This window comes from Lagopus muta, chromosome 4 (genome assembly GCF_023343835.1).
Source record: "Lagopus muta isolate bLagMut1 chromosome 4, bLagMut1 primary, whole genome shotgun sequence".
In the NCBI taxonomy this organism is placed as follows: Eukaryota; Metazoa; Chordata; class Aves; order Galliformes; family Phasianidae; genus Lagopus; species Lagopus muta.
This window is the reverse complement of record NC_064436.1, coordinates 27,603,659-27,631,602: the sequence shown is the minus strand read 5'-3', so window position 1 is coordinate 27,631,602 and position 27,944 is coordinate 27,603,659. Positions and strand designations below refer to the sequence as shown.

The 27,944-nt window shown below is 38.8% G+C and overlaps 1 protein-coding gene across 13 annotated transcripts in view; it reads right to left on the bottom strand.

The window, feature by feature from the left end:
* Positions 1-27,944, bottom strand: part of LOC125692373 (uncharacterized) — a 201,553-nt gene that overhangs the window by 91,987 nt on the left and 81,622 nt on the right. For 12 of the 13 annotated variants that reach the window (XR_007376620.1, XR_007376617.1, XR_007376615.1 and 9 more), the window contains one exon: positions 7,677-7,767. Coding sequence is in view for 2 of the 13 variants with exons in the window: in XM_048942792.1 (XP_048798749.1) it covers positions 7,677-7,767 (91 nt within the window). In the remaining 11 variants the exon portion in view is untranslated. Of the gene's footprint in view, positions 1-7,676; positions 7,768-17,791; positions 17,840-27,944 lie in introns of those variants that run through there. The other variant, XR_007376621.1, reaches the window with a different exon arrangement.

Below are 27,944 nucleotides of genomic sequence, written 5' to 3'. Positions count from 1 at the left end.
TGAGTTCTGCAAGGGATGTGTATTACTTGGTAGAAGTGTAGGTCAAGGCAGGGGCTGACGTTCCCTTCCAGGAGCATTTGAAATATGCAGGTGCTCTGCTCAGCAGCACCAACTTTGTAGGATGAGAAAGGTGAGCTGCCTTATACCATCATCCCTGCTGCTACGTGCCTGATGGGAACAACATCAAATGTGCTTGAGTAGGCACTTTGTGCGTGAGCCACCCATTTGTTAGCATGACCATAATGCAAGTTCTTGCAAAATCAGCACAGGGCACAGCTTTGTCTTCCTCTCTCTCAAGGCTGCCTCAGACATTACTGAACAGTTCTCTCTACCCCCTCAACAAACTGCAACAAGGTGTCCGTTTATAAAATGATAAATAGCTACACCAAACACCCTGCTGCTTTGCAACAGTATTTCTGATTTTAAGGGTGCCTGACAACTAATCAACACCCACAGATCCTTCAGGAAGAACCCAGTTTTCATGTTGTTAGCACATTCTTTCAGAATGAAAATCAGTCTCTGAGCTCATTAGTAGGGACAAGAAGCCTCTTTAAAATCAGTTTCTAGCAGCTGGATAAATCTAAGCAGTCCAATCTACATTTTGCCAATGACTCTTTTGAAGGAAAAAAGCTTGAGGGAAATAGCTTGACACAAGAGTCATAAGGTAAAACAGAAGGATTATACTTTCTCTCACGGTCCCTTAGTGGCCATCTCTCTTTTAAATTCAAATAGCCATTGCCTTCTCTTTTTTTTCCTGTTACTTTAACACTCTGACATTATTAGCCCTTAAATAGAAAATCTGTTATACTCTCATCATGTTGAACTTATTCTCTCCCTAAGCAACTCCCACCAAATACAGTACCTCCAGGGTAATTTCCCATTTTCTAGTACAAAATAAAATCTTTCTTGTCTTGCCCAGATGTTGGAGAATCTCATTCTTACAAAGATCGTTGACTTAGCATAAGCATTGGTCTGCACAAAGTAAAACAATGCATTCTCATCATTCTCATCCTAAATCCAAAACATGGTCTATGATTCTATGATATCAGCTACTAGGAAGAAAACTAACTCCATCCCAGCTAAAAGAAGGACACCTTCTTAACAGCAAGAGGAACAAGGGAAAATACTCCAAAGAATGTATGAAAGAGGATGATGAAAGGATGTATAAAATTGGATGTGGAAGAAAGCTGCAGTGACTTTCTGATCACTTGGTGCTGCTGCATGGCACCTGATCTGTGCTATGACTCATGCTGTCACTGCTTTCCCTGGATGGATAGTTTGTGAACACATGCAATGGAAGCTTCCAAGAAAATGTGCTTTAAGGCTTCAGAGAAACAAACCAGTGAACCAAGAAGAATAAGCAACTTACTATTTAGTCTTTTCAAACTGAGACTGTGTGGCTTCTCATGACTTAGTGACAGTAGTGTATGCTGTTTTAGCTGGGAAGAAGTAGCAGGCCAAACAATTCCCCTTAACTTCCTACACTTTTTTCTCTGCTGCAACAAAGAAGACCTCAGTGAGAATTTTGAGAAAGTAATGAAAGAAAACCCCTGATGCGCCCCTGATAACCCAGCTACATGCTGCATTGAGGGGGTCAAGATTTCCTGTTCAGTTCCCAGGATTGCTATGTATCTGCCATTCCTCATCTCAGAGATCACTGAGCAGCAGATGATGGGTGAACAGATCAGAGAATGCACAGTATATAAAAAACTGGGGTACAAGACCTTATGGAAATGCTTACCCAAGTAGTAAACCATAATCGTAGAATCATAGAATGACTTGGTTTGGAAGAGACCTCAAAGATCGTCTAGTTACAGCTTCTCTGCTGCAAGCAGGTTTGCCAGCCTGCAGATCAAGCACCAGATCATGTTGCTCAGGGCCTCATCCAACCTGGCCTTGAACACCTCCAGTGACAGGGCAAATAGCAATACTATGGCACTACGGTTTGTGAATGCTATCAGACTCTTCCAAATTGAAATAAGTGATTTTATAAGCAGTTAGAAGCCTTGGCAGGTTTTCATCAACCTCTCATCAGCTAGCAGGAGAGGACAGGAAGAAATTATGAGAAACGTCCATACCCAATGTGCTTTCTGTAGGAAGAGCCAATGCAGGCTTCCCAGTTAGAGATCATTTCAGGCATGGAAGAGGCCAAGCCCCATCATTCGTGAATTTTAGGGAGTTATAAAATTCTTATTAACATATAACTTGCTGATCTCATTATCTTTATAAATGCTTCTCCATCATTGAAGTTCTCTCAATCACTTAGCCTCAGTGATGTCTCCTGCCAAAGAGCGATGCTGATCTTTGCTTAGCGTTAGAGAAGCATGACCCAGCAGGCTTGCAGAGCAGGCTCAGGCCTTCTTGAGGATGCAAGGCATCAGTTACAAAACATCACAATCAAAAGAGGCACAGGCCAGACAGGTTTCAACTAATGGGATGTCCTCAGTGACTGAGGAAAGAAAAAGTTGAAGGTTTAGCTACTTATTACAAAGTCATTCCTGCTTCTTCAATAACTCATTTTGATATTTAGTAATTTGCAAATGTGTGCCTTTGTGATCCCATAGGCTCTTAAATTCTTTGTAATGAGTGCGTATGAACAGATGGAAAATGTTTTCAATTTCAGAGAGAACTGCTAATGGATGTCACCAGCTATTAGAAAAGCTCAGGTGGTTCCATTTTGGGAGAACAGGTATTGTCATCAACTGTCTCATCTTTAATGAAATGTTTGCTTATTTATACCTTGATGTAAGTTCAAGGCTGTCTGTACTAGTCATAATAGATTAGAACTTGACAGTTAAATAGTCCAGAACCTTAGATCCAAATATTTGACCTGAAAATAACAATTGCTTATTGTAAGTCATTTCAATATGAAAGAAAATTAATCACTAGAAAAACAAGGTTAGACTAATTTCCTTCTCTATCCAACAGGAGTAAAAAATTAAAACGTAAAAATAAGATAAAATTGACTCCTTCCCTGAAAATCTAACTTTTTACTCCACAGCAGAAAGGAAGAGTTCTCCTACCTAAAATTCAAAAAGTTTCTTCTGCCTGTCTGTTTAGATTTTTACCCACCAATACAGATGTGATTTCATACTGGTTCTGAGCTTCAAACACTAGGATCTTCCAAAAAGAAGGAGTTTAGTTGATAGGTAAATTTTTCTAGACATTTTTTGCTGGAAGGCAGAATTACCAATGTGAATAGGGCCAAGGATAAGCTAAGGAGAACAAAAAGATTTCCTGCATGTAAATAGAAGACTGAAGAGGATTTAGACCTAGGGAAGACATTCATAGCAGGGCAGAGCAGCACTTCCCTCTCCATTTACCACAAAAAACAATTGAAAAATATAGATTCCTCCTCTCTGTACTGGTGTTTGCTCACAGTGCTAAATCAAATTGAGATACTCTGCTTTAATCACTCAGATGTGAACTGCGTGAGATCAGACTAACTCGTAAAGATGCTCCATTCCATTATACACAAGCTAGGATTTGGGAGATTAAATGTGTTGAAGACAGAAGCATGCTGTAAACAAAGACCCTCAGCCACACCATGGAAGCACTAACTTTCCTTGCAGGCTTTCTCTGGGCAGCAGAGGAGGGGGCAGAAGTTTATTCATAGCTTGAAAGAATGGGGAAGGAGGATGAAGAGAAATATTAAATCCTGTACTGCAGTGAGGATGGGGGGCTGTAGGAGATGGGTTGAAAAATGATAATAAGGCTCAACAGAGCAGAGTCAGAATGGAATAATCACAGAATGGCTTAGGTTGAAGGAGATCTTAAAGGTCGTCCAGTTCCACCCTCCTGCCTTTAACAGGGTTGCCAACCACTACATCAGGCTGCCCAGGATCCCATCCAACCTGGCCTTGAATGCCACTGGGAATATAGGTTTTACACTCCACACATCTCCTGTGAACAGCCTTAACATTTATACTCTTATTTTTGCTGTCACATTCAGGAATTCCAAGCATAGAGAACAGTCTCTATTCGCAAGATACTGTACAAACAACATTTTTTACCACAAAATAATTTACTTTCAGAGCCACAAGCCCAAACAGGTAATCAGTTAGTTGAACCCAGAAGAACAGCTACCAGTTCTCCGTATCTAAGTAAAAAATGTTTCAAATAAAAAGTTTCCACATGGAAAACTGAGCAGTAGGCTGATATTTTAAATTTCAACCTGAGGAAACTTTGATAGTTTAAAAAAATATATATAGATGAATCATCACAATTTTTTCCTATTTCTTTCTCCACCTTTTTTTCCCCTTGCAGTTTAAAGAAAGAAAATCTTGCCATTGGTGGTATGTTAACTTCCTTTTATAAAACAAATATGTTTTAATAACATTACTTTGTGCAGCCCTGACAACATTTCAGCATCTTCCCAGTTAAGTATCTTCACAATGAGACATGATATTGCAAGCCATCAGGCATTGCATGACACTGCAGCTCATAATTCTGTGGTATATATTACTCTGCAGTCAGGCTGAGATTTTAAGTTTATTTTATTTCAATTAATCTCCCAGCAGAAGAAATAGAAAGCTCATGAGCAGCTGTGATGTGGAAAGCCTTTATCCGGACTCATAAAAGTGGCAGATAAACTAAAGAAAAACTATTCCAAAGGCACAGAATAGCAGTCAGTTTGTTTCACTACTGCTCCACGCTAAAGGTAACAGATGTCTTTCTTTGAAACTAGTATGTTAGAATTTCACAGGGAGGAAAAAAAAGTGAAATAAAAAACAAAACAAAACAAAACCAGCTGTCAGGCTCAAATAGCCCTGAAGTGGAGCTGAAAGCAAAGGAGAGAGAGAAACATGCTGTAAATGAAGAACCGAGTGTACTGTTTCACTATACAATGATAAAAGTGATTTGCAAAAGTGCTGTTTACCCAAGAGCTGCCTGGTTCAACAGCACAGCACCTTCGTCCTCCATGGCTTTGATGTAGTCTACCGAAAATATGTCTTTCAAAAATAGGTTGCTCACCTGTCTTGCATGTTTACTCAGGGTAACTTTTCAGGCAAATCATGTTACAAAACCTCACACAAGAATGGGCTAGGATTCAGAGAAACTGGCAGTTTCATGCAGCTCTCCCTTCCAGTATGTGCAAAAAAAAGAATGCAGAGTTTCATTGAGTCATAGTGGGCAACACCAGACATCCACTACAGCAAAACTTGGCAAACATAAGTCCTGCTTTCCACCTGAAGGAATGATAGTAACTGCAATGAACTGTCTATTAAAAACACTACATTCTTACAGGAATAACAGCCTGTCATGTTTAGCTCTTACTTCTGTTTCATTAAAATGGAACTAGCAAGTATTCATCTCCTATGCAGCTTGGATAAAATGGCAGAGCACTGATACAATTCCAGGCAAAATGAGTGCTTAATGTAGAGCTTCTGCAGAAATGGTCCTCTTTGATAAAGAAGTTATGCATGTTTAAAAGCTTTTGCTCTTGCAGAACATAACAGGTTTTCAGTCAATACGGAAAATGCTGAATAAACCATCTCCAAGCCAGCCACACAAAGAAGAATACTGCATGTGGGGTAAGGAGGAATCGCACAGAAAGCTCTGTTGCAGATCTACTGGCATGCTAAAGATCAAGCTTGATGGCTGTAGCTGATTTAAGTTCCAGTTTCAAAAGACCCTAGGAAACTAAGGACCTCATTTCTTTGAATGTGAACAGGCTCTCCATTTTACACAGTTTTCATCCTGGAGATCAGGACTATGCCAGGTATACAAAAGCAGGGTTCAGCATGCTCAAACAGCAGCAGTCAAATACACATTAATACACAAATAAATTAATACACAACTCTGGCAGCACTGGAGAAGCATTCACTTCCCTTTCTTGTGTCAGACCAATAGCACTTACTCAAACCACAGACAGCAGCTACTGCCTAGCACCTCACCTGTGAGCCTTTGCAAACAGCCTTTCCCCATGTGGGCCTCAGCAGCTGCTTTCCTCTTCTTTCTCTCTACTCTTTTTAAAAACCCCTCTCTGATCTTCCTTCATTGATGTCCCCTTTCTCAAAATTCCCTTTTTCAGTTCAAACTTTCTTTTGACATTTTTATGCCCCTGTCTGTCTCTTCATGGGGATGTCAGTGTCTACCTGACATACAGTTGCAAAAGTTTACTCAACTATCTGAAGCTGTGTGACATCTGATAATTTGTAAAAGTCAAAATGATAATAACTACATGAATTACAGAACATAGAAGTAAGCGAAAACATTGAAGAATACTAAAAAAAAGGTTATTTAGATAATACATATATTTTAAAATTCTATTTTATTTTTTCAAATTCTCAAGCGTTTATTTTGTTTCAACAAATTACTGGGGAAAAAAAAAATAATCACCTTATCTTTTCCTGGACTAGCTCTTCAATTTTTTTGCCAAAATTAATTTCACCCTTGCAATTTTGCCTGTCCCTGTATCTGTCAACAACTCTGACTTTTCATACAGTAGGCAAGCTTGTTTTTCCTCTTCTTTCCCAAATACTTTCAAAAAAACAAGAAAAAGGCATAACACAATAGTTAGTTGAGTACCTTGTCTCGGCATTAGCAGAACAAGTTCATACAGCCCTTTGTTTGATCTGCTTGTCAATTTCCCCATGAGTGAATAAACAAAGAAAGAGTCAGACTCCCCAGGTGTCTGATGGATTTATTTGTGCAACAGAGAAGCGTGCAAAGCATGAATGTTGCCACTTCCAGACTCTACCAAAGCACAATGCACAGTAAAGATTTACCATGGAAGACTACACAGCTTTAATATTAATCCTCCTACAATCTTTGTAGTGCACTGGCCTGGACTTATCAAATATCTAGCAGCCCAGTATATAGTAGGAATGTTTGAAATCTAGGACAAACTTGCATGTGCCAAGATCACATGTGATGCACAGTGAAATTCAACATGTAGAACCACAGAATAACAGAATGGCTTAGGATGGAAGGGACCTTAAAACCCACCCAGCCCCAACTTACTGCCACAAGCTCAGGCTGCCCAGGGACCCATCCAACCTGGCCTCAAGCTCCTCCAGGAATGGGGCATCCACAGCCTCTCTCGGTAACCTATGCCAGTGCCTCACCACACTCTGAGTAACGACTCTCCTCTTAACATCTAACATAAATCTTCCCTCTTTTAGTTTAAAGTCATTCCCTCTTGTCCCAGCACTACATTCCCTCACAAGAGTCTCTTCTCCAGAAGAGAAAAATTAGAATTCTCTAATTCCAGCTTGTTAAAACTTTCTTCATGGAGAGGTGCCCCAGCCCTCTGATAAATGAAGAGGAAGAAGTCCTAACAGTGTAACTCTCCCTTACTCTCTGCCAGATCAGGGCTGCAACTACCTCATGGTCTAAAGCACGAGCAACACTGTGAGTAGAAAGAAGACATGTATGAAGTAATGAGACGACAGAATGTATAGGTGCAAGTCCTCCACACTGTTAAGACAGTACCATAAGTTACTCTGGCAATAACTCTAAAAAGTTCTGTGGTGAACAGCAGTTTCCAATTTCAATATGAAAAGCAAAAGGATTTTTTTCCTTCTTTTGATCCAGAGCTTGTCAGTTGTCATGAGCCCAGCAGAGACAGAAAAAGAGTTTTTCCTCATTGTTTCTTGGCTGTTCCTTACAGCCACGTACCTTCTGTGAGAAATCTGAAAACACGTCTGCAGAGATATTTCAGCTGTACTTACCGATGGTGCTGAAACACTTCGAATCCCTGGCCATGGACAGAGTATCTAGTGAATACGAGTTTGACTTGCCGAGCCAAGAATTTCTGTTTATCTGAAATTGGAAGACAGATCACAAATGTTTTTAAGCATCAATTTTCGGATGAGAATTGATTTAATTTAATCCACTGTCTGGATTTTGTAATATATTGATTCCTTCACTAGGCAAAGATTGACAGAGAGCTGAAAAAGTATTTTAGAAATCACAAATAAACTCTTCTGACATTCCTTATTAGAACAAAGTGAATAGAATTGTCTTTGTGAAGTTCTAAAACTTCTAAACTGAACTACATTGGCCTTTAAGAAGTCTGCAGAGTAAGCTGAGGTAGGTTTAAGATTTGTCTTACACTGGGATTTTCTGTTTTTCTTTTTTTGCTCTGTTGAACCCTGCCCAGTGCTCCCCCACAGAAAGCAAGAGCTCTGCAGAGTGCACTGCACTTTCTTTACAGTCAGGTCATCAAGCAAAGACCATTTGCTTTTCATGAGCTTTTGAAGGTTTTTCCACTCACAGCAAAATCAAGCTAGTTCATGGTAGGAAAGAAAGACAGGAGTAGCAGGGCTGGAATAAACACTGCAATACAAGTGACAAGGCAGATTTCAAGTTTTACTTTCTGTGCATAACTTCTCACTAAGCTGCAAAGGTGACATTATCTGTTTAGCTTTTCAAAGCCATTCAATAAAGTAAACAGAATTAAATTGCATCCAGAACAGGGCTGCAGATGAGTGGTACAAGAAATAAGAAATATGAAAGGGCACCAGGGAGTTGGCAATGGATCTTTCATCTCTCTACTGCTGAGCCCACCATTATGGATTTCTGCGCTCAGAAAAGCTTGTGCCGCCTAGGGATATGTGCATCGGCTTTCTTCATTAAATGGATTATGTTTTCCTTGCTGTATGACTCACTTTTCTCTGAGGGAAGAAACAAGTAACCAGTAACATTAACGGACAAATTGTCTCCCTGTTGCATCTCCTGTAGGCTGTCACAGTAATATTTCAATGGATATGTTGTCATTATCTTTCATGCATGCTGTCATTCACTTGTGCTATACCGGTATGGCAAGGAATGCTGCCTATAGCACACGTTTTTGCTACATTGGAAAGGGCAAGAAAACCTGACCCTTGCAGGCCAGAGAACCATTTTTCCTACCAAAATGTACTTGTTTCTGTACGACAACCCTCCTCTGCTCCTTTTGTAAACACACTCTTCTCACGTGTCTTACTGAACTCCCTCCAGGGTTATATACTCTGTGTCCTGATCGTCCTAGATAGTGGATGTTGTGTTGTCTTTGCATTGCATTCAGGCTAGGAGAACTCACGTTTTCTATAATTATGTCAGGAGGGGACCTAAGTTGCGTTAGATCCTACAGTGCTAATGTAGCTCATCATACAACTTTCCCCAGGGGCTGGGCAGTAGAAATATCCCATGTGAAAGCAGTAGGGAAAGAATTGTTGCCTCAAAAACAGTTTTTATGTAGTCACAGAGAAAAGAATGACCATTAAATAGGAAAGTCTTAAATAGAAAGTCTTGTTTCCCCAAAATAATGTTTAAAGCCATAACGCATATATTTGCTGACATAAGTTTTACAGTCAGACCATTAAAAGGTTCCTGCTAAACACAGGAACCAAAGATTGCTGAAGTACCATAACAACTTCGTAAGCAGCTTCATACAGAAGCTTATTCTTAATAGGCTAGGCTGATGATTAATTCATTCTGTGATAAAAAACCGGTTGAGATTTCATAACTACAGGACAGCTTGTTTTCCTCTCTAATTTTAGAATAAGCACAGTATTTGAGAGGATGAGATCTCTTAATCCCTTGATCTTGAACACCACAGTCATCAGAAAAAAAAATCATTTAACTAACTCCAGAAATACCCCAGTGGTCAGAGCATCAATTATGTTAAAACTGAAATTCACATGAAAAAATAATCACAGAGTAGGTAAGAAACACAACCTTTTGCCACTTCCGAACACAAAGTTTAAAAGCAAAAGTTTGAATGTGTAGAGCAACGTGTCTCATAATGACTCAAATAAGTCTGAACTAGAGTAGCTGTCCCTGCTACCAAAAAGCATCTCATTCCATCAGTGAGGATGGAAATGAGTGCCCGGATGGAAATAAGAAGCTTTCCTCAGACAGCAACTTGTTCTGGAGCCCATTAAGACATTACAGCATCTGGCTCACAGATCCATGAGTTCTAACACATCTTCACAACAAATGCTTTTTCACTACTAAAACTCCAAACTTCATTAAATGGCTAAAGTCTATTCCTTAAAATAGTCCAATCAGCATCCCCTCACCCTGATCACTGGCACCAACACAAGGGCCTCCACTCATTTCAAGCAGTTTTTGGGTATATTTCATTATAGAAAAGTCTTCTGATATCGTACATCTGTAGAAACCAAAGCATCTGTTATCAAAAGAATATGAGAAAAGTACAGGAATTTTGACTGATACAAACTGAACTTAGACATCTTCTCTAGCCACACGAGTTAATCCTATTTTCCATCTTTTGTGACAGCTTGCATGGAAGGAGGGAGGGAAGACACTCAGCCAAGATACCAGATTTTACCGCTTGCTGTTGTTCATTACTCTGTAATTCAGCCACATCATTTCATGAAGGGCAAAGCAGACCACTCTCACGCTACAAGTCTTTTGCCTTAAGTACACATATCGTAGTACTTTGCTGAGTTGGAATATTACTGGTATATTGAAATTGAAAGGTTATGGCTCAATTTGTGCTTATTTTCATGTGCATAATTAGTATTCCGTGCAAAAGTACAAACTCAAATTTAAAATATAGACTGCTATAACCATACCTGAAATTTGGATCTCTTTCTTATACAGAAAACCTATATAGAAGCTTTAATCCTCAATATTCAAAGTGTGCTTCCTGTATCTCACGCAGAAGCTGTTTTCTCCACCATCACAGATACGTATTCAGAAAGAGAGCTCAGGGTAAAATAATACAAAGCAAGAAAATTCCTGTCAGATTAACTTTTCACTGTAGCCAAGAAAATTATGCTGATAATTTATGATGTTAAATGAAAGCCTAAAGATATCTATGCTTGACAGCCTGGACAATAGCATCTCTCCCTTAGCAAGTAAGATGTAGAAAATGAAATTGTAGCTGTGAAGAACTGTTAAACCAAAGGTGATCTGAAACAAATCTGAGGCATGATTTAGTCTATTCGTTTGGAAAACAGAAAGTAGAATCAATCAGCAATTTTCTTTCTTTCACTGTAAATGACCTTGGAAGGAACCTATTCTACCTGAATTCTACACACAGCAAAGGCAGTGTGAACTGTATAAGTGTTAGATCTCACTCTACCAACTTATTTTTCCTTCGTACTCATTCAGATGCAGCTAGATTTGTTGGTATTTACCTAGGTGTTATGTATTTATTACTGAATGTTATTACTGGGTGAATTTTGCAAATAATACAGGACAGTTTATTTTCAGTTTTAGTTGATTCATCTGCTTATCAAACTTAATTTCCCAACTCTGTTGATTATGCATGATTTTACCAGGGTCAAAGCACAGTAAAATCCCTTCTCATTCCTATGTGTGTCAGGCTTCTTTCCTCTGAATTATTTTTTTTTGTTTTGGAATGTCAACAATTACCCAAAGCCCAACTGATGAATTAAGGGAGTGAGATGGGAAAGAAAAGTTCTTTTCAAAGATAATAAAAATATCAGATGATAGAAAAAAAATCTGAAACTGTACCTTGGGCAGATGATCATTTTATTTACCCATTCACTGCTCCCTTATCACTGTCACCTACTACATTTGTTCCAACTGGGATAAGAACTAAGATTAGGACTGTAATGCACTGTGAGAACAGTATAGAAAGCAGTCAGCAACCTGAGATGTGTCAGGATGCAAAGCTGCTCTTTCCCCCTGCCAAACACCATTCACCACAGAAAAAGATTAAAAAAAAACCTCAAGCCTTCTTCCATTGAGATCCCAGATCAGGCTGTGCATGGTTTTTTGCCAGTGATGCTTCCCGTGCATAGCTGTCACTGGAGATATCAGGAGAGAAGGAGGTTTCCATGGAAACATATGATTATAGCATCTGCAAGTAAGAGAGACTTTTTTTTTCTGCCTGGGAATTTTCTAATAGACTTTATTGCAAAGAAGCAGACCCTTTCCACTTGATGTTAATGGATTTTATATGTTCACCCTTCCTGGTGGGCTCTGGGACACAAAATTTCCTAATTTGCATATCTTTATGCTCATGGTCTTTACCTCTCATGGTCTAAGTCTGGTCTGAATCTAATAGGAAGGTTCAGCACAGGAAATGTGTGTGTCCAGGCACAGGTTGTGAGCAGCTCTCTAGGTCAACTGTTCCTGGATTTAGTTATTGACCAAGCACTGCTTTAGAACTCACCTCTGCAGCCTGCCAGACTGACTGAGTTTAATTCTTCTGGCATTCCTGGGTAGGCTCACAAGTGATTTCTGTTAAATTTCCATGTCTGAAGGAAGCTGTAGGTGAAACCTGCAAGCTAGGCAACTGTTGCTTAAACTGTCTCACAAGTTATGAAATGAAAATGCTTTGGTCCGGTGCTCAGACCATCTGTTCTTTGCAAGTGTGTCATACTGATGTACTAGATTTTACATCTAGCCATTGTTCATTTGCCTACTGCTAACCGGCCTGAAAAACCTGAAATGCTTACTTTCCCAGCTGTATTTTGAGTGTGTTATTATTAAACAAACTAAGCAATTCATGATGCACAAAAGAATAGTATTAACTGGTTTCTGTCTCTATTTTAATTGAGGCCAGATTTTCATCTTCCTGTAACACCAAGATAAAATCCATTATCACTGGCTTTCCTACTGATTAACCCAGTTCCACTGTAGCTTAAGACGAAGAAGAATACATTTTTACCAATCTAAATTTTGGAATGCTAAGTAAATCTTCTCTCTGTTTTTATTTATAAGTTGCATTTCCTAAGAGCAATTCCACAGCCTAGACAGAATATCTCTAAGTGCATATAACATTTTGAAGGTTATTAAAGTCAGTCAACCTTGCTTTTTTATACCACAACCCAAGGCAAGTTATCACGGAAAAGCCTGCCTTCCTTACACATCTCATTGCTGAGATGTATACTCTAGTAAAATGCTGAAACGTCCCTCTCAGGCATCTTGCAATGTCATTAATGACTTGCTGTTGGAAGCTTTTTGGTGGCTTAAGGACAGGTGCAGCCCAGGTACCTCTCAGATTGTCAAGTCTGATGGAATGAAAGGTTTTCACAATTCATTCACAGTGGTTATTATAGGTTTTAGGGGAGCATGAATGCCGAATTACGGGGTCTGCATCCTGATCAATCCTACTAAATGAGAACCAAGAGTCCATTCCCAACTCACAGAGAGGTAGCCTGAATGTTTATCAGCATAGAAAAGAAAGGAAACTTTTTTTCCCCAATAATTCTGCTTACAAATTGTTCTGCAGTTCATCGTCATTCCATATTTTCAAGGACAGAATCATAGTTTCTTAAGGACTCATCTGTTCCTGCTGCTTACATTGCTACTTGAAGTCAATTTGCAAAATTGCAGTCGGTTGCAGTGGAAATAATTATGATGTCAAAAATACAGTATTGTGACTTCAGTTATAGGCATAAGTAGCTGAAGCAGATGAACTCTATAGCCTTTTAATGCAAAAAGAGTAGAAAACATCAAGCAGGAAAAGACGAAAGGGAGATAGGGAAAAAGAAATGTTTCAAAATAAATGGATTTTCAAAATCCAGCATGTAGCTATCATTTACCTTTTCGTGCCTGACACTTTGACTTTCAAAAAATAAATGTGCTTTTGCAATGCAGAAGTGCCTTATACCATTCATTTCCAACCAATACTAATGCAACAAGGAGGAAATGAAAATAATTACCATAGAATTGTTAAGAGATCACAACAGTTATAACATCCTTGGTCTTTATTGTTTCCCTCAATTTCCAGAGGAAAAGGAATCCATCTATGACTGACATGTCTCACTTTGACCTCGGTGAGCATCGTCTCTATGCTAGAGGCAGCTACTCAGCTGAGAAAGGTAAACCCACTCCTGTCCTGCTTGTCATTTTCCTCGGAGACATTACTCTGCTGATACTGTATTCCTGCTGATAACTCACATAAACTAAATCTCTGAGAATTTTACAGTACATAGAATGTTTAACTAGCCTTCATATGTTATTAAGCCTGACTCTGACAGTTTAATAAGCATTAGAGATAGCATATTTTAGCAATGAGCTATCCCATTATTTATATAAGAGGCTATTGATTCAATGTGCAGTATGGTAATGACATTGAAATGTAAATTTTTACACAGTATTGATTATTTAACATCGTATATCGACTGCATTATCCAAAATACATTTCAGTTTCTTTTTTTTTCCTGAAGTATCTATAACAGATTGTAATTACTTCACAGAACATTCTGTTACTTACAACTACTAGTTTCGCTAACTAAAGATTGGAAAATCAATCAATTATTCAATTCAAAATTCATACTTACCATCTCTTGTTCCCCTATTATCAAGTGAGATATTAATTTAATGTGACATTGAAATTTGTACATTCTCTGAGAGATAAGCAACCTTCTCACCAATGCTTGCTTGCTGCTCTTGTCTACTACCTGATATCTTAAGAAAGTGGGAAACAGAGAAATAGCATATGCCCCATCGGATCCCATGGTTCTGGGTCTTGAATCATAGAATGGCACAGGTTGGAAGGGACATTAACAATCATCTAGCTCCAACCCCTCTGCCAATAGGCAGGGTTGGCCAATGTCTAGATCAGGCTGCCCAGGATGCCAACCAACATGGCCTTGAATGCCTCCAGAGATGGAGCATCCACAGCCTGTCTGCCTGTTCCAGCACCTTACCACCCTCTGATTAAAAAATTTCTTCCTAACATCTAACCTGCATCTCCCTTCATGGTTTAAAGCCTCTTTCCCTTGTCCTATCGCTATCAGAACAGTAAAAAGTAGATTCCCCTCCTCTTGTAAGCTCCTTTCATCAGGAGAGACGTGTGGGGAGGGGAAGGCTGTTACTGAAGGAGACACAGACAGTAGAAATTATGAACTGACCAAGTCCTGTTTGGGTAGAGCAACCTTTGGACCAAGACAAACATACAGCTACGAAACCCTGTTCTTTCACAACACAGCTCTTCTTACCCTTGTGGAAAAAAGTGTTGTTTTAGCCTCCTGGTTGTATAGAGAGGCCTGTGGATTGAACTTTTTTCTACTGATTCTCTCATTCAACTCACAACACAAGGAGGGAAATCAATTCAACCCTGAAATGACTGGCTGACTGGTGCTGGAGCAGGTCCAAAGAAGGGCAACAAGGCTTATGAAGGGCTTGAAGAATGTGTTCTATGAGGTGCAACTGGGGCTGTTTAGTCTGGGTAAGAGGAAGCTGAGGGGAGACCTTATTGCTCTCTTCCAGTACCTGAAAGGTGATTGCAGCCAGAGTGGGGTTGGTCTCTTCTCACTGCTGACAGGTGACAGGATGAGAATGAGGGGAAATGGCCTCAAGTTGCACCAGGGGAAATTTAGGTTGCATATCAGGAAAAACTTCTTTACAAAAAGGGTTGTTAAGTACTGGAATAGGCTCCCAGCCAGGAAGGTGGTTGAGTCACCATCCCTGGATGTGTTTAAAAACTATTTGGATGTGGTGCTCAGGGACATGATTTAGCAGAGAGTTGTTAGGGTAGAATGGTTAGGTTGTGGTTGGACTTGATGATCTTGAAGGTCTTTTCCAACCTGAGCAATTCTGTAATTCTGTGATTGAATCGGGGATCACCTCTGTGTGGCATATAAGCAGAGTAGCTTTTCTTCTATATGAGAGCATCCGTTCAATATCACCTATAGCCACAATGAGGTTTTCATGCTTCTCATTGAAGAAGTTATCAGAAAGCAAATTGTTTCTGCAAAGTGCTCGTACAATTTAATAGCCTACTTGGGCCCACACCAAGAGACTTGTGGTCTTTTGCAGAACAAGGTTTCTGCACAAATGCTAGCATGACAAAACAAGGTGAAGAAATGCCTTTACAAAGTACTTCAGCACTGTTTACCTTTGTTTTTCCAAATACAACAACACTATGATCTTAAGATGTGACATGCTTAAAAACAAGCCAGTTGGAAAACATACACAAATAAATATAAGCTTAGGGCTTCTCTTAGTTAAATCTGGAATAAACAATTTCAGCCTTTTTCTGCATCCACAAAGAAAAGCAACATACTTTTTTTTTTAAAAAACTAAAATCTGAGATTCATTCATTCATGCAAATATCTGATCTCAGTAGAAAAAAAACTGAATATGACAGTAAGAGCTGACATTACTATTAGAAAGCCTGACAGTACTACAACATCCTTCACTTTAATGCATGCCATTGTCTTGGAAGCCCAACATTTATGTGTGCATACACAGATTTGGATCAGGAGATGTATTCAGGTGTTTGAACAACTGCAATATTTGTCTTATGAGTATGTATTGCTTACAAATTCACATGTCTACTGGTCACTGCTTTCAACTTATGGTGATGCTTCTGATATTTGCTAAACTTCATAAGTGACTCTAATGATTTTTAGTGACTTTCGCTTATGCTGGATCTGTCACCTTCTGTGTGCAGCCCATACTTCGTGTGTGCCCAAAAAGTAATGTTTGTGTGTAAGTAAGTGCCATGTGCATGTGCGTGTAACCACAAATGTAGGGGAGAGGGGGAGGCAAAAATGCGTTCTATCTGGAGTTTCTGATCCTGTTGAGCTGAGGACATCACTGAAAATTTACTCCGTGTTTTTAGGATATTTCTGTACCCCATCTAGGCACAATCAATCCAAGGCTTCCTATTAAAGTAATGCCAAAGTAGGAATCGATGAAATTCTTGAGATGTGACATAAATTAGAGGGGTAAAATAGAGATAACTCTGGGAATATAGGGAAAAAAAAAGCCCCTTTTTTTTTTTTTTAAACTGAAAAGTCCTGCTCTTGGTGCCAAATTCTGGTTGAAAGTCTAATGCCTTTTGCAATGATATATTCATCTACAAAAACAATAATTAAGGCTCAGTCAAACTAAACATGTATTTTACCTGTACACAAAATGCAATTATTTGTTGGTTCTCAGATGGCTGATATCATTACTGGTTTCATTATAAATCAGATGGAGTTTTATTTCTTCTCTATACAAGCAATGTTTCTCAACAGTGCTTTTTTTGGTCATATTTGGCACCTAAAAAAGTAATTGCTAATGAACAGATATTTCATTCATTGAGGAATATTTTTTTTTAATGAGCAAATCCTCCCATAACTCTAACATTAGCATTTCCTTGTGCTCAGTATAATAGACTCCCTGAATAAAATAAATAGGAAGCATTTCCAAGTGCTAATTTTAGTCCTCAACTGCAGTAAAAAAAATAAATTAAAAAAAAAAAACGCAGAGGACTAGAGAAACAGCCTCATTTCTCATTTCATTGTCAGCAAATTGCACCATCATAGGGTGCACTTGATGTCCCGTACACAACATTTTATTGGTGGTATGGCAGGCTGGACAAAGTTTGAAACCATTCTTGGCCAGACACGCTCTCCCTTGTTTTGTGGGTGAGGAAACTGAGTAAGACAGAGGTTAATTACCTCCAGCCACAGAATGTGCTGCCACTTCAGTAGCAGCAAGGATAGAGGCATAAAAATGCTGTGAGCAGGAAATACCTATCTCAAAACAGACACCAAGAAGTCCTTGGTGAAAGTCAGATGCTTGCCTGGGTTATGAAATCCGGTCCCTTCACAAGTTTTCTTATAACTCAAGACTAACATCCTTCTTGTAGTGAGGGGCCCAAAACTGAACACAGTACTTGAGGTGCAGCTTAACCAGCGCCGAGAATATGGTGACAGTCAATTCCCTAGTTCTCTCAGACACACTATTTCTGATACAAAACCAGACCTATTGGCTTTCTCAGCTAACTGGGCACACTGCTGGCTCTTGTTCAGCCAACACCCCAAGCACTTTTCTGCTAGACAGCTTTCCAGCCACCCTGCCCCAAGCCTGTAGCACTGCACAGGGCTTTTGTGATCCATGTGCAGGATCCGGCACTTACCCTTGCACAGCTCTAGATTTCAGCTACTAAGGATTTGGGAAGAAGGAATGCTCAGTCCAAGCTGCGAAGAAGAACACAACTTTTTGAACTCAAACTATTCCTCCAAATATGCTTTCTTTCCTCCTCTCTTCCCTTCCCATGCCTTCTCATGTGATAAAATTCAACATGCCTTTAATTTCTGCAGCTTGGAACACAGAAACAATAAACATCAATTTTCTGTTTCCTCTGTGTGCTTTTTCTAAGCAAAGAAGACAGGGGATTCTTTCTCCCACTCAAATTACATTTTTTTTTCCTTAAAAAAAAGAAAGAAAAAAAAAGAGATAGAAAGGAGAAAAGTAATATTTTTTTCAATACATCAAAAATAATGTATTCATTTTAGTTTCACTCACAATCTTTATTATTCTAACCTTGTATTGCCCTTCCACAGTGAGAAGCCATAAATAGCCTCATGCTGAAATGTCCTAAGAACACAAAACTTGATCAGTCCATCTCCAGCTATTAACAATGCAAGATTAATTATTTTAAAACCCATAGATGAAATGAGTTCAATAACATTTACTGTGCCATTCAAGCATTTACTCTTTCTTCACCAACCCTTTATTGCTACCTGAATTACAATTGCTCTCTGGCTAATAAATGAAGAAGCTGAAATTTTCAGGCTATTCCTGTTAATGAATTAACTTTTCAGGTACTTATTAAAGTGACAAATGAATGGGTTGGAAGATAGTAAATCTACTTGAAATATTGAAGAAGGTAAAGATTGGATTCCAGCTATTCCTTTAATCTACATTTACCTTTACAGAGGGCAAGCAGAGTCGATCAGTCAGGAGAGAAGCCTGAGTAAGAGGAGCTGTTCAGAATATTTCCAGATTGCACTGACAAGACAGATGACAAATGGAGGTTCATGCTAAATGGATTTTTGGAGAGACAAGGGATGTCTTGCTGCTCTAAGTTCACACAGTGCCTTTCCGGAATGTACAAAAAGCCCACTAATTAAAAACCAACACTGCAACTACAGTCAATTGGCTTCAAGTTTTTGGACAAGCTCTGAATGTGAAGACCATATAGACAGATTGCTTTTTTTCCAGGACCTTGTTATTTATTTTCATTATTGATAATTGCACTGTAAAAGAATGTGCTTGTGTGCTTCTCCATGAGTTAGAAAGGAGACTATACTTTTGCTATATGAGCAAGAGATTCATTGACTAATCCTAATACATGTTTTGCATATCATCTTCTCTATCCTTGTGTTCACAGAGGAATATACCTGACTAAAAAAAATTAATCCAAGTTGACATTAAAGGAAAAAGATTATAGATTAAAAGGCAGAAGAAATCATTTATACTTGTCTAACAGAACAGATGAACATGGAGGAGTTAAAACACTTTCATTTTTCCTCAAAAATGCAGAAACAGAATGCACTACAAGTTAAAGAAAAACAAAGGGACAAGAGGTAGGTGGAAAGCAGTAGGTGATATTTATTCCATTGTTACCGAATCATTTTTTAAAGGAAAAATATTTGTCTTTACTGGTGGAAACATTCTTTAAAAAAAAAAAAAAAAAGAAAAGAAAAAGAACAGTGGGTATACATTGTCAGCCATTCTCCCCCTGATCATTAGCCATAATAACATGCAAAGGCAAGAGATGATATACATTTAAGTAATTACTTCATGGTAAGTAAAGTTTTAAGAGCTACTTCCTCAAGTGGAACTTCTTTAAATGATTTATCCCATAAGGTCCCATAAGATCTTTAAAACTGCCAGATTTTAAACAGTCTCTCAGATTTTTTGAAACCACTGTTGATGGATTGGAAGTTAATAACTTGTATTCTCTTCTGAGAATCCTTGGCTTTCCCCTCTTTATATGTTAACGCCCTGGACTATTGCATCCAGTTATGTGAAATGCTGAAAGATCATTTCTACATGCATCTGCTGTATTGACAACAACAATAACTTATTTCAGCAACAACAATAACTTATCTCCATAGATTATGAGTTTCATGAGTTATTCACTTTATCTTAGGCCTGAAAAGGTTGAAGAAAGAAAAAGGTTCCCTAGAACATATGTGCTGCTAAGGATACTGTCTGCATGTTCACCTAACCTTGGGACTTGCATATTGCAATAGGACCTTGGGAGCAACTACCCATGCAGACCGTGCACATGTGTGTTTTTCAGTCTGGATTTTTATGTCTGCTTCAGTATGACCAAGAAGAAGACTAGAAGATTGATTCTGGGCACTCGTGCACTTTTCAGTAGAATAAAAGATACCTTGTCACTGTTGTCTGAGGTGGATTCTTGCAGAAGAAATCTCAGTTTTTCTGGGCTATTTTATGGATGTATTTACTGTTCACATAATTAAACTATCAGGTTACAAATAGGCACTGTAACATCTGTTACTCACATTTAAAAGCTTCGTTCACCTGTTGCTTAGACTCCACTTTCCTCCAATGACCAGGAATTTTCAGCTAATTTTCATCCCACAGATCTTTCCTCACCCAACAATTCCAAAGAAAGAACTGAAAAGGCTATTTGCAAAATGTTCTAATTACCAAAATATGGGAAAAGTTGTTTTATGTTTGCGTGTGGGTTTTTTTTTCCCCACCACAGTTTTATTGCATCTCTGGCTTCTGCTTTGCCGAGTACAAGCCTGTTTTACAGAAAACCTGGTTACACTATCTGTCAACAAAAGTGAAAGGCAGTTTTGAAGTTACAAACTTCAGGTAGACTTCATGCTGTCTAGGGCCTGATCTCATCTGAGCTTTCCTGTTTCACTAACGATAATTGCACGCTAGTTCTGTACAGCTGGGCTTTCGAAACATTGAGATGACAGAAAGGCATATCACTTGCACTTTATAGAAGTTACGACTGCTTTACTGTTTATAATCATTTGAAAGTCCATAGATTTTCAAAAATTAAAACCAGATTCCCCTTTCAACTATAAAGAAGCCAAAAGCAATTCTTAAACAGAATTCCTACATTTTCTTACACTGTTAGAGAGGTTTATTTCCTTACCGGTTTCAGCTTTAGATCAGCAGGGCAGTATTCAAAGCTGGGTAGTAAATATTTCAAGATCTGTCTACACACTGAAATGTATGCAGCTGTATGACAGTTTTTACAGATTTGTAGAAAATAGGGATGGAAAAAGCTGAAAGAAATAATCTAGTCAACCTGAAAATAACATTCATAGGGAGTTCTTGAAAAACCAAAATTGGTTTGGGACCAATGGAAACACAGTAAAGTCCTGGCACAGTAAAGTTGGCACTGCGAAAGTTATTCCTTGATATAGAGAGAAATTATTGATAGTGTTCTCCACTGAGATGAGTTGGTGAAAACTGCCATCACCTGGAATGTAGAACTGCAGTGCCTTGGATACAACTTTAAACATGTATTATGCACAGTTTAGTGGTCTCTTCTGGTGTTCTGATCCATGAAATGTGGCTATTAACCAATAAGGAAATTCTGAGACGTAAACCAGTGGAAGATACTTCAAAAGAGAAAATCAACAGTAATGATAGAGGTTTAAAGAGCAAAAACACTCAGAATCTCCTCTGGGCTGGTGTCCCTCAAGATAAACCAGGAACCCTGGAGTTGCTGAAAGCTGTCCATATGAAAGCAACCTTCTTGCAGGGTTAGATCTGAGTAACTACTACTAAATACACCTATAGAGTTTCAGAGAGGCAATTAAATAGACATCCATAGGTATTAAGAGCTCTCTCCCTTTCTGTTCTCTGTCTCCTATGAATTACTTTGAAAATACTGCAAAAAAATTTTTCTCATGCCAATTGCAGTTTTAATATGACAGTTATTAGTAGATGATTGGGAAGAAAAAGATCAACTGAAATTTCAGCACCTTGAAGGCATCTGACTAACATGTTGCCTTAATCTTCAGAATTTCCACCTTCAGGCAATGCTTCCACTCTCAAAACCAGATAATTTTTTTCTTCCAAAATCCTCTGTTCTGAAGAATGAAAGCTAAAGAGCTGTTCTGGTCTTTAAAAACCTATGTGGTATTTATTCAGAGAAATTAAGCAATTTCCTGGGCAGCTTCAGAAGTTGAATTTTCTACATGCTCTTTGTAATGGACCAGATTTCCAAAGAGAGCTTTTCTTTATGAAAACTTTTACTCAGCTTGAGTCCCAGCTTGCAGACTATTTACTTACTGTCCTGTGACTACATCACCTGGTAAACAGATCTGACTCTTACCTCCCCTAATACTAACTGAAAGCTTGCTTCCTTCCCGAAGAATAATCAAGCTGCATTTTCCTAGTTCCTCTTAACTACTGTGAGTCCAAGGAAACACTTGAGGCCTGTCTCTGATCTAATTTACCCTATTTTTACACTGAAAAAACTTCCCAGGATTTAGAAGCTATGTGACAGCAGGAACCAAACTTTGATCTTGCAGCTTTCCCTGGGAGAGCTGAAGTTTCTATAAAAGCAGTCACAAAATCAAGCTGTCAAACTTGCAATGCCATGAAAGCTGACGGCATGCTCCAGATAACAGGCCAAGCTCATTATTTGGTTTAAACATGTAAGTGTTCTTTCAGCAGCGATCAGCCCATTCTCAAACCTTAAGATGGATCTCAAGATGGGAATTAAGTGAGAAAAAAAATGAAGTTACTTCGAAAAGAGTTTGATTACTATCTACAAAAGAAATCTGTCTAGCACTATCATCAAACACTTATCTGTGTGAATACATGCATAAGCTCTTACTTCATAAATATTTGCTTTTGCAAACGGTTTGCTGTAAATACGATTTGCAGCTTCCCAGTAGGGGAAGTTGACATTATTTTCTTTTTAAATAAAGGCAGTCACATGATTCCATTGCATCAGACTGCACCCACAATTCACTTTCAGCAAATCCAGTGTCCTGTCCATGGGTGCCAGAAGGAGAATTTTGATCCTCAATATCAGCTGTTTCAAACTTAGACTTGTACTCTTAAATTTAAATCCTTTCCCTTCTTGACTATCTACTGCTCTTCACACCATGGCAACACCCCCTTTGGGATGCTAAAGAATGAGCAATTCAGAAGATACAGGATCAGTATACTTATCTCAGTAGAAAATAACAGTTATGGATACAGCAGCAGGCCTTATTTCCTAACCCTTCATTATGCTTGAAGTCCCCTGATTTCCACCTGCATCTCAGTACACTCACCTCAACAAGCTTATTGGCTTAAGCCAACTTCTGTTTTCATGTCACAGCAAAGACACACTTCAAAGACACTTTACTTTGAAGGCCATGATAAAAAAAAAGTCAAAGAAAACTGAATCTATCATCAAATGACTGGAGTCCCTTTCCTTAAAAAAAGATATCTCTTTCATGTTATAAATTATTTAAGAGAATTCCTGCTGGTCTTGTTCTCTCTCCATGCCTTTTTCTCTTGCTTTGAGAGTATTTAATTCAGCTCACTGTCTGATTGACAAAGGCACAGCAAATACAGCTTATCCTCCTTAAAATATGGGAATACAGTCCTTGCAGCATTGCACCATAGCAATGGTTCCCCATTCTTAGAAGCTGTCTTAACAACCCATGAAGAAATTTTTTGAATTGACAATATTTTGCAACTCCAAGGAAGAACAATGAAGAAAACGAACGTGAAAGACTTCAAAAAGGTAACTATGATTGAAACAAAATATGTGGTGGAGAGAACACGGAACTCAAATCATCCACATAAAAAACTTTCCTTTGTACTATTGCTATTTAAGCTCAGTCTCCATTAAATTAAAAACATTAAATTAAAAACTTCTAGGAGCAACTTAGCATTCAGAAGCATAAGCCGTGTCAGACAATATTGGATGTTTTCTGGAGCAAGAACATTCTTGCTTCTTTCTAAACATCATTTTCAGTAGCGCTGATTGAAAAACAGGACATTTCTGATGAAGTTTTTTCCATAAAAATTAAAATTGTTTATTAAGAATTTGACTAGAAATGTTCAAATTCTAATTTAAGTTCATTATGACTTGGCTTTCATTATCTTGTACTATTATTTTTGCATGTGTTATTCTTCTGATAGCAGACTAGTTATATAGGGCATAAGCCCATCTCAACACTAATTTAATATTTAAAACTTGAGAATGTTTACATCAGTTATTTCAAGCTCTCTGAACTGGCATTTTCTAAGAGCCTCACCTTGCCACAAAACTTCTCAGTAACCTTTGAAATATTAGTCCTTGAGCTGAGATCTTTGAAAATATCACCAATTGTGTTCCTGTATGAGGGAAGACAACGGGTTTGACCACAGTGCTACTAACTGTAGGATGCTGGCAGACACTGTTCTGGCATAGCAGTCTTTGTTGCTGATGAACTTCATCAAGACAATGACAATGTCAAACTTGCATTTTTTTCTTCTGTGTTTAAATACTGAATGTATTTGAGCCACTCTAATTCAATACTGCTAACACAGAGAAATTCAGAAATCTAGTTCTGAAGTTAGAATTGCTGTTCATGAAGCAAACATGCATAGCACAAGGGATGCCCTTCCAGGAAAGCAAAGGGCTCGGCTTTCAAACCTTAAAACTGCAGATCTAATATTGATGTAGAGAAGATAAAGATTTTCAGATCCAAAAATTAGTACTATTTATTGTCACACTACAATAAATTGCAGTCCTTGTACATAGGTTTTTAGCTTAAGTAGTTTCCATTCTGGGTTACATTTCCAACTTGTTCACAGCAAGAATTAGAAAAAAACAGACACCTTTCCTATTAAAACAAATGGTATATTCATTCCTAAATCTCAGTGCTATTCACTGGGAGCGAGGTACTTAGACACCTGAATGAGAGCTCTGTGTGATCAAATAGAGCCACTTAGCTAAGTTACTAATAATCTAGAGTGATTCCAAATATTTACTGCAAGGTAAGATTTGAAATAAATCTTCAAAATATAGAATATATTAAATCTGCAAATCCATCATGCTTGGATAAGCCTCCATTAAGCACAGAAAGACAGCAATGCCCAGAACCAGATCCTTCTGGCTTTTTGTGTTGCAGAGTTCCAGAAAGAGAAATGACAGGTAATGCCATAACTTCTAAAATCATTTCTGTCTATGAAATACACAGATTTACTAGATGCAGCACTCTTAAGATACCATACCAGAAGGTGAGGGTACTTTCCAGGGACCTCCACAGCCAGTAAAGGCAGTTTAATGAAGCCCAGACATGAATTCATGGGACAGAAAATATTTGAGTTCCCGTGGTTACTCCCTGGCTCATATCAGTCCAGAGAAGTGGATTTCATGTCAGACTGGGATGGAAATTTAATCCAGTGCATTGGCTTTTGGCTATCAGTCAGATGTGTAATCAGCTGTGAATAACACTGTTCTCTACCCAATGAAGGCATCTTAAGAAGACCAGTAAAAAACAAAAAGAAAACAAAACAAACAAACAAACAAAAACCCAGCTACTTGCTGAACATTTGAGAAGCACAATGGTATGAGAAGTTAGCAGCTCCCTGCTCTGTCATTCCCTAGACTTAATTCATATCCTTGACCTTGTATTATGAAGAGAGGCAAACTATTCACCTCTGTAAGTGAAAGAAATGCATTCACACGAAAGGAGTAAGCGTGACTGGGAAGTGGGAATTAATTTTCCCAAGGGATGCTATCAAGGCCAGTGCAATGAATGAAAACACAGCAGGGAGGAGGGAGGTGCACTTTGTCTGGGTGCTTGCCAGGAAGATAAAACAATGCAAGTGTTAACATTTGTTTTGCTCTTTGCAAATCAGCGGAGAGGCTTTGATAACACTATGTTTGGTAGGGCCTAGCAATGTTTCTCTTATAGGGGCTGACCATACTGGCAGACGTATATACACCCCAACACACTTATACACTCCTAGAATTCCTCCCTGCTGCATTCCAGTCATGACTCTTATGTAGTTATCAACACTGGAGTTTCTTCATCTTGGAGCCCAACATTCAAAATCAAGTCTATTTTCAAGAGACCTGAGCACAAGGCTGCTCCTATGCACTTCCTGATAGAAGTGGCATGCAATTTTCCTTACTTTATTCACAGGTATTCAAACTATGTACTTCCCCTTCATTGAATTTCTATCTTGTGACAGGAAGATGAGGATGGCCCATTTAAATTGCACTTGCCCCTCTGAAACTGGGGCTATTCCACATGACAATTAGAAAGGGTTCATAAGTAATTAACAGATCTTCTAATAGAAGGTTAATCAATTATTTCGCACCTATAGCTCACTTGGCTAAGTATGACTATGGCCTACAGCCAGTTCCATCACCATCTGCCACTGTGCTAAAAACCAGAGTTAACAATATATCTCTCATCTGTCCATCACACACTCTAAAATGGGAATTAATCATGTATTGGCCTTTCATAAAGTATTGGCAAAGAGAAGATTACATGTCACCCATTTGTGCTTTTGCATCTTCAAAAGCTGTATTTTGCTTTCCAGACAAAACCCATTCCACTGTCATGCCCAACAGGACAATACTGGCCTTTTCATGGTTGGTAGGTCCAGTCAGTCTCCCCAGGCAGTTCAACATGGATCTGCCCCAGAACCTGCCTTGGTACCGTATAACCCTAAGGCTTTAATTCCTGGATTCATAAGAACATGTCAGCTTTACATAAACCCTCCAAGAGCACAGTCTAAGAGGAAGGAGCCTTTTCCCACCCAGAGACAGCGCTAGTTATTACAGTAGCACCTTCAGAAACTGCTTTTCTTCTTTCTGTGTAATTAATTCCTTAACAAGTGCTGCTGCTACCAGAAATGCTCTGAATTTATCCTACTGCTCTGTCATTAGCCTGGAAGTCCTTCAATGCATGTCAGTGAGCACTCTCCCATGTGGACATGGTCTGTGGCCCAGGTAGTTAAGTCAACCTGCAACCTCTCTCTGTTCAGGAAATGATACTTTACTAGCACAGATAAGGCCATTTAGTACTAGTTAATCTTCAGGCCCAAGTGCTTCTCTAACACTCCCAATGTAATGGTGTAGCTGTTAGCTAATCTCAAAGCTTACTGCATATGTTCCAGATCACAAAGACACAGAGGTTTAGTACAGTAAAAACTGGGTGTGTAGACTGCATGTGTTTTACTGCAAGTGAGTCTGGTTCTGACCTTGCATGATTCCAAGGCAAAGACAAACATTTTGTGAGAGAAGCAAATGAAAAAGGGATCAAAAAGTGAAAGGGAAGCATAGGAGAACTTTGGGCACTTCTGTCAGCACTTATCACTCCCTGGAGCAGCTGAAAACCTGCTCAGTGGTGCTCTGTTGGGAGACAAGAAGGGACAAAGGAAGGGAGAGAAAGGAATCCCACAGTTTTGAGGATGCCTACTTCCCCCATCAAACTCCTGCCATGTTGAGCAGTAGACAGCCAAGTCCTTTTACATAACAGCATGGTCATCAGTGTACCTGAAGTGCTGAGATGCCTTTGAACAAATAAGGATACACCTAACTAGTTTAACTGACACATGCATAGAGTGGCACAACCCCACTTATTATCAAGATAAACTTAAGATTATCTAAAATTGGATTACCTTATTAATTCACATGTTATCAAACCTTGGAGGCATGTTGCATTATATTACCAAGAACATCGTCCACCAGATGGATTTTCAGAAATAGCCATGCACACTGGCCTTGTTAAGCACTTTGAAATAGCCTACTACAACTCTGTTCATCAGTGCAACATTTCCCAGCTGGAAAAGGGTTTTGTCCTGGCCAACAGGGGAATAACAACATGAAGTTGACGGAGCAGACTTCTGCCAACCTTCCATTTTGCCCTTCTGCTTGGCCCTCTGAGGAGGGCTTTCTGCATCTCATAAAATATGTCAGGATTTCAACTAACATCAATTATTTGGGGCCGATATTCTGGGCTCTGCTCATCCTTGGCTGTGTATCTATCTACTTAACAGTTACCACTGCTGGCTTAGTTGGGCAGTCAGGGGACATTAATCAATGTTTCTAGTGGCTTTAGTCACCTGAAAACATAATGTTGGCACAATTTCACCATCTGTCAGACAATATTAGTAAGAACATAAAGAATTCTATTTATTTTCTTTTAGCTGGGGAAACAGCCTTCAAACCCTACAAACTTTTCCATTATATACTGCTGCAGGAGCACATCGTATGTATATATAGTATGTTCTCTTTCAACTGCCACAACACACAAAAAAAAAAAAAAGTAAAAAAAGAA